At 34.9% G+C, this 7,459-nt stretch overlaps 1 protein-coding gene across 1 annotated transcript; it reads left to right on the top strand.

Moving 5' to 3' along the window:
• Positions 1-1,423: 1,423 nt before the first annotated feature.
• Positions 1,424-4,925, top strand: mpzl2b (myelin protein zero-like 2b). Its single transcript, XM_056232553.1, has 4 exons — positions 1,424-1,644; positions 2,928-3,097; positions 3,750-3,960; positions 4,470-4,925. The coding sequence occupies exons 1-4, from the start codon at positions 1,593-1,595 to the stop codon at positions 4,631-4,633; spliced, it is 597 nt and encodes a 198-aa protein (XP_056088528.1). The 5' UTR covers positions 1,424-1,592; the 3' UTR covers positions 4,634-4,925.
• Positions 4,926-7,459: the final 2,534 nt, after the last annotated feature.

Genomic DNA, 7,459 nt, shown 5'->3' with positions numbered 1-7,459 from the left:
TTGCATCAGTTAGGATAGCTTCAAGTTAGCATATATTTTTAGCATTAGCTTTATCTGTAGCCTATTTAGTAGCCTAGTGGTTAGGATGGGACATAGGTGTAGTGTTGCTGGTTGCAACAGCACTGCTCGCGCTGAAAAGCGACGCGGTGCCAAACGCTGCTCCTCCTGCACCGCAGCGGGATCTTGATGTGAGTGACCATATATTTTTAATAACATTTTATGTTCCTTCCAACTAGGCTAAAGTTAACCCTCTCGACAAACGCGCCGGCGCGTTTTGCTGGATTTTTTTTCACATAGCAGAAAAATAGACTTAAAATACTCTGTCATTTATGGTCATACAGACTTAAGAAATATGAAAAAATAAACTGTGAAATGTGTACTTTTCTATGTGTCCACTTACAATCAAAACATTGTGCTTTTGTAAAATAAAGAAATTAAACCGGGTATGCTTTCTGCCTCTCCATCTCCACGAACTTTTTTTCTGGAGCACGTCTCTAACTTAAACAAAACTCAGCAAATACTATTCACCCAGGCATAAGCAATATATCTTTATAAACATTTACGTCTCTGCTAAATTATCTAATTCAAAACGAAAACAAATATTCTCTGTTTATGCAATCTGTATGAGAAGATAGAGATGTCAGTCATTCTCATGGCAACTCATTATCTGCTAATGTGAACATGCCTACAGAGAGCGCGGGCTATTGAAACGCGGGTCTCAGGTTTATTTCCACGTTTTGAATGTCGGCCTATTTGTCTAGTGTGATTAAGGCTTTAGACTACTCTGCCATGGAAAGGAGCTATCTGAATAAATTAAGCATTTGTTAAGATTGTATGGATGTAAGACTAAACTACAAGATGAAAAGTAGCTATGTCCCAAAATAATTGAAGTGTATTTTTATAATGACGTCACTTGAACCCGAAGGCTAGCTGCACTTTGTCATTATTCCACAAGATGGCAACAGAGTCGATACACTAAATGTCACAAGTCACAACTGATTTTAGTATGCTCAAAGCCCATATTAGACATTCTCTGGTATGCTGATTTTAAAGGTGACTGCACATTTCAGTCAATAGTATGACAAGTAGAGTAAGGCGAATTATCTTCTCGTTTAAGAAATTGCATGAACGGCGACAACTGTAACTCTTGTCTCAGCGAGAGAGAAAGACAAATTAAACGAAAATCCAAATCCCAGTAGAAAACAAGACTGTGTTAATTAACCTTTCGATTAGATGTTGTTGTCACAAGTACTTTGAGAAACATGCAGTGACATGCACTGGATACTAGTCCTACACAAAAGAGGGCAGGTTACTATCTAGGCTACTTGTGCGAAACAGATGTCAAGGTAGTCTGTGGACTCACTGTGCCTTACAGGTTTTTGTTGACGCCTTTAATGAGAAAACTCCTCCTCACTCACGGATATTAACAAGTGCCGAGCGGTTTAGCATGGCCGCTGTGCTCAGCTGTTCCGAAGTTCAATTTATACTTAGATAGGCTATTGAGTGTAAATACAGTAAGCTGTTTGATAAATAGTTAACAGTAGAATACTCTCATTTGTAGGAGCTCTGATAGCTCCTCTAGTGCTTTTCTTATGAGTCGAATCTGGATTTACCTGTTTTCTGCGCTATGTGCGCTTGTGTCAGGTGAGTTTAGTAGCCTACTTCCTGGATCAACCTCTGGTTTCGGAATAAATATAATGTGTTTTATTAACATAATTTTATTTAATATTTAGTTTAGCAAGTCATTATTTGTGGTGTTAGATTATCTGCCTGCTTCTTTTGTCAAGAACTATATGGTCACTTGCAGTCTCAGAGTATACCAGCAAACCAAGCAGGTATCGTTTAACAACGACTTATTTTTTGTGTTTCTGCGGCACTTATCAGACGCTTATCAGATTTACACTGTGCTGTCGTTGATAAAATAAGATTATGCGAGATTAGATTGATCCTCATGGAGTTAATGCAGGCATTACAGAAGCTTGAAGTGGAGGTGCAATAAGAAAGATTAACGATAGGTAGAAACAACTGGAAGAAATGCAGTATATTTGTTTTAGAATGCACAACATTTACTATTCTACTTATTGAATTGTATTTACAAATAGCCTACTATATGGTACAACTGCACTGCAGTGAGTACAGTGAGTAGAGTGACCTAGTGAAACGGATTTAATGGTTGGAATGGCGACAGTCTCAGCTTAAGCAGAGTTAAACACCCTGATCACAGCAGGACCCGTGAAAGCTTTACCTTAATGCTTAATAAATAGTTCAGGTTAGTTAGAGCAGAATATCTCCCATGGGACTGAATGATAGAGGTGGGTTAATTATTGCCAACATACTGTATAAAAAATTATTTAGATGGTACATATTGTTAGCTGGAAGGACTGAAGATCATCTGCTCTGTTTAAAAAGTTAAAATGTTTAAAAAGATTGAATCAATATTGAACTTAGTCATTTTTTTATAAATATGCAATTTCGGTGCATATTTGTGTGAATAATAGTTAATCTAAATGTACCGATCTGATTTGAGATTGTTCTGATAAGAGATATATGATATGAATGTGTCTACTACGTGAACTCATTCTATCTATCTATCTATCTATCTATCTATCTATCTATCTATCTATCTATCTATCTATCTATCTGTCTATCTGTCTATCTGTCTATCTATCTATCTATCTATCTATCTATCTATCTATCTATCTGTCTGTCTGTCTGTCTGTCTGTCTGTCTGTCTGTCTGTCTGTCTGTCTGTCATGAAGTTTGAGATAACATTATAGCTCTCTCTTTCTATATGTTTGGTTGAAGGCGACAGAAAAGACATTTTGGTGGCAAGTTTAGGGTTAGAGCATGTAAATGTTGTTGGAATGAGCTGTATGTGTGTTAGTGTCAGTTATATACTTAGTAACATATTAATCCATGGTTACCAGGTATTTATCAGGTTAAGGGAATGGAAGTGCTTACATCTTCAGAGTTGGAGGCAGTCAATGGGACAAATGTACGGCTCAAATGTACATTTAAATCTACCCATCCGCTCTCCGAAGTAAAAACCTCTGTATCCTGGAGCTTCCAGCCACTCGGAAAGACAACAGCAGAAATGGTGAGACTGAAGTTAATGAGTTTTGTTGAATCATATGTGATGCATCAGGCTTTTATGGCTCATAAAGTATGATATAGAAGAGCTCACACCTGAGGTGGAAAAAATATCTCAATTTTACTAGCAAAAAATTTGGTGCATTTGCTAATATTTATTTGACCAAAAGGTAAGATGAAAGTCTGATAGATTCTAATGTAAATCAATGAGATGTTTATAGTATAACAGACTACTTGCATATATTGCATATAAATAAATATCAGTTGTCACTCTATATCTCCCAATAATATGTCTTCGTGAGATGATATTTGAATGCTTAGTTTATGACAAATCTCTAGTTTTGTAAGGTACCGTTTTTTTGTGCAATATGTTTTTCAGCAATGTTTTGATCATGTTGATAATTTATAGGCCTTTTTTTGGCATATCAAATATGATACAGTAGGCTTTATATGGTTAATATATCTGAAAATCTTTTGTAATTACTAGGTGAAATGAGGCTGTGTACAGGACATGCGCTCTTAAATCCTTGCTCTCTTCAAAAATCTGTTATCCCCTTTTCCTTCTTCCCCTTGTTTCTCTCTTCACTTTGGTTCTAACCTCATTTCAGTGGGCCAGACTCCTTCCTTCTTATTTAACTTTCAACATTTCTGTCTCTTAGTTTTTTCACTACCAGGAAAGTGTATATCCCCCAACAAACGGCTTGTTTAAGGATCATGCTGTATGGTCTGGTGATGTAATGAACGGGGACGGATCCATCACGCTGCAGGATGTGCAGTTCAACTTTAATGGTACCTACAGCTGCCAAGTCCGAAATCCGCCCGACATCCAGGGCTTTGCAAGCGAGATCAGCCTCAGAGTCGTTCAAAAAGGTGAGAGTAGATGCTTTAACACATTTACTCACCCTTCCAAACACATATAGCAGACAGAAGAGGTGAAGGTTGTATAAGCAGGATGTTGTGTTCCTTCTTTGATCCCAGCAGCTGAAGGACAGAAGTATCTAATCTCAACTGGGCTAGAATAACAAACAGACGTCTCTCAGAATGTTATGATACAGACAACAGGAGTATAATTGTAACAATAGTAAGCGGTATTCAGTTTGCTGGCCACCCTCTGATAAAGTTTCCCACGCCCGTTATTTGAACATATTTTCTCATTCTCATTGAGTTTCAAAGTACATTATTGGCATGATTATTTTACTTAAAATTTTGCCAAAGCATCAGTATGTACAATAAAAGCAGTGACAGGAATAATGATAATTAAAAAAAAAAGATGTCAGTACTGGTAATAATAATAACAACAAAATAATATTTACAAAATAAAGTAGAATAAAATAACACAGTAATGAGCATAAAGAATACTCTCTCTTCTCTTCTTATAGTTTCATTCTCTGAAATTGGAATTCTGGCAATAGCTGTGGGTGGATCCATTGGCTTCATTCTCCTCATCCTCATCATCTATATCATTGTGCGGGTATTCCGGAGACAGGACAATGACATGGGTGTTGAGATGGAGGACCACAGATCAAAGGATCAAGTGTTGTGAGAGAAGAACGAGTGATAAATGAAATAATAACATATTATGCCGCAGTATTCTCTGAAATAACTCTATCTAGTAAGTAGAAGCTTACTTTTTTACTTATGATAATTTTACAGAGACAAGTTTTTAATAATCATTACTTTTTCCTTTTTTTTTAAAAACTTTTTTAATATATGCAAACAGAAGGGAAAAGGGTAGTTTTTTATACATAAAGTGAGATCATCTAACCTTTGTATTCTTAAAAAGATATAAAATACCAGTTCAAATATGTATATAAAACCTGACTTCATGGACTGTCTATAGGTATGATTGAGAATTTTTCGTCACTCTTCATTCTGTGTGTTATCTGTTGCACTGTTTAACGGTAGTTTGTGTGGCCACACATGTATTTAATGTTCATGTATGTCTGCATACATGTGTGGGTGTGTTTCTGTGTATGAACATACATTATATGTGGATCACAAACCTGTGCGGCAAAAACCCCTGTTCATTGTTCATTTAAAAGAGCAATACATTTTTTAAACCAGTAAAATATTTTGAATTTTTTATTTTGGAATGGATGGATCAAAGAGAAACTGCATGAAAAAATGATTGAACAAATGTTGTACTTGGACATTGATTGTTCGTTTTACTGCCCATCTCATTTCATAAACCTCAAATCTTCAGGGTTTTGGGAATCTTTGTTCATCAATGCTGCTGATTAAGAGTCTGCTATTTATAGCATCCCTTTCAAATGAGTAAATCCATCTTTTAATCCTAGTTTAAAATGAAATGCTTTATTCTCTGATCAAAAATAGTTTTTCTATTTTCTTGTTGGTTGTTACATTTTACAAAAAAAAAATTTATTGACATTTTAAAAGTTAAAAAAAAACTTTTTGGGAAACCTTTTGTGGATGGTATGTTCTCTTTGAAATTTTGACATGATAAAGTTTTAAAAGCTGTAAAAGCAACAAATGTATTATTTTTTTTACACCTACTGGCAATCAGTCTGGTTGTGTGCCAGTTTATGCTGGACTTTTTCTTTTGCCAGGCTAAAATGCTAACTTTTTCTCTCCTATTTTGGTTGCGCTTTCAATAAATTTCAAGAGTTTATAATGTGTGTTATACTATTTATTCAAAGTAGACTGATTTAGTCATGGTAAAAAAGAAACAAAAGTAAGAACACAAACCAGGATTGAACCCATTTAAAATTTGACATTGCTTTAGTGTGGAAACAATACTTTAAAACCCTTTTTAAAATGTTGTGATATCATATTCAAATTTTGAACACTTGGTTAGACATATGGCTTTTATTTTCTAACAATTTTAAAGTCCTACTTATTTAGTAAAATATATATTTTGTATAAAATAAAAATGTTTAGTTACATTTACAGTAAACTTAAACTTCTAAAACGTTCACTGTTTTACGCTGCCTTCACTTCTGCAACAACCTGCTGACTTTGTGTCTATATTCCAAAGCTTTCATGAATTACAAATATTTAAGTTTAGATATATGGTCAAAAAGGGGGTTGAGACTTAATAAGTTAAACAACTTGTTATGGATTTTTTCCTCAAACCTAACTAATTTAAATTTGTTTCCCTAACTATAAATTATTCGCTAGCGCGTCTATATATATTTGACGTTAGCTACGTTAACACATCAGCAAGTCTCCAGTCGACTACAGCATCCGCTCCCTAACTATACAGTATCGACTACAGTATCCAGAGTCGATAATTCTAACTTACTTGTTCTCTTGCTGCGCAGCTTAAATGACAGACAGACTTGAGTAATTGTCCTTTAAATGCTCTTTATTACGGCCGGGAGTTCTCAAGCAGTTCTCAGAGAATCTCAACCAAAAAGAAGAATACAACAAGCTTTATAGGATAAAGCCAGACACATCAAAATAGAATCATTATGACTAACATGTCACGCTCTGTCAATATGATTGGTTAAATTGGTTAATTGTTTAAATAATCAAAAAACATTGTAATGGGTTAATATTTCAATCAATCATTTCATAATACAGTCAAAGAACAGAATGTTTAGTCCATTTTCAAAGTTCCGTTGACCAAGGTTACATTGAGTCAAAAGTTTGTTAGATGGTTAGATCATATCGAAATTTCGTCTGATGGCTACATCCTAAATAAAAGGAAGTAAGATTTATTTTGGTTTATTGTTAGATCTAGAATAGAAAGTTAGTCACCATCAGACATAAAAACGGGAAGTGTGATAAAAGTTTATCATAAGATGCTTCATCTAAAATCAGATTTTTAGGGTTAGTAACATCATTAATCTTATCTATTAAAAATCCACCACAAACTCCATTATAGTTTTTTGGGTTCCAAAAGAAAATGTACCATACCTAACATTCTAGCTTTTTTCAGTTAGCCTGGGAAATTATGATGTGTGGAAAAGCACCCTCTGGTGGATGTAAAAGTCTATAGCCTAATATATTGATAACATGAGTTGGTTTCATTCAATACAGTGAACAGACACTGCTCCTTCTCCCTCAAATGGAGAAACTTTGCATAGGCTCCTTTACTTTAAATGTGGCTGTAATCAACACGTGCATGTGTGTTTGTTATTGTAACAAAGCTTATTTATCATTTAGCATTTAGATAAAGCATGTGTTTAAGAGAGAGACATGACACAGTATATTACTTGTGTTAAATTACATTGATCTGAAGTCAGTCATGAGCCTGTTTATTATAAACGCATGCTATGTTCTTCTGATGCTGTGTGTGTGTGTGTGTGTGTCGTACTGAAATGGATTACGGGCTTCTGAGCCCTAGACTTAAAAGGAGTAATTGATTTTTATAGATTTTCAATTGTTTTAACCAAATAGAGAACCT

This window comes from Rhinichthys klamathensis, unplaced genomic scaffold (genome assembly GCF_029890125.1).
Source record: "Rhinichthys klamathensis goyatoka isolate OS25496 unplaced genomic scaffold, OSU_Roscu_1.1 h1tg000348l_1, whole genome shotgun sequence".
Taxonomy (NCBI): Eukaryota; Metazoa; Chordata; class Actinopteri; order Cypriniformes; family Leuciscidae; genus Rhinichthys; species Rhinichthys klamathensis.
Note: the sequence above shows the minus strand (reverse complement) of the source record. Positions and strands in the feature narration are given on the sequence as shown.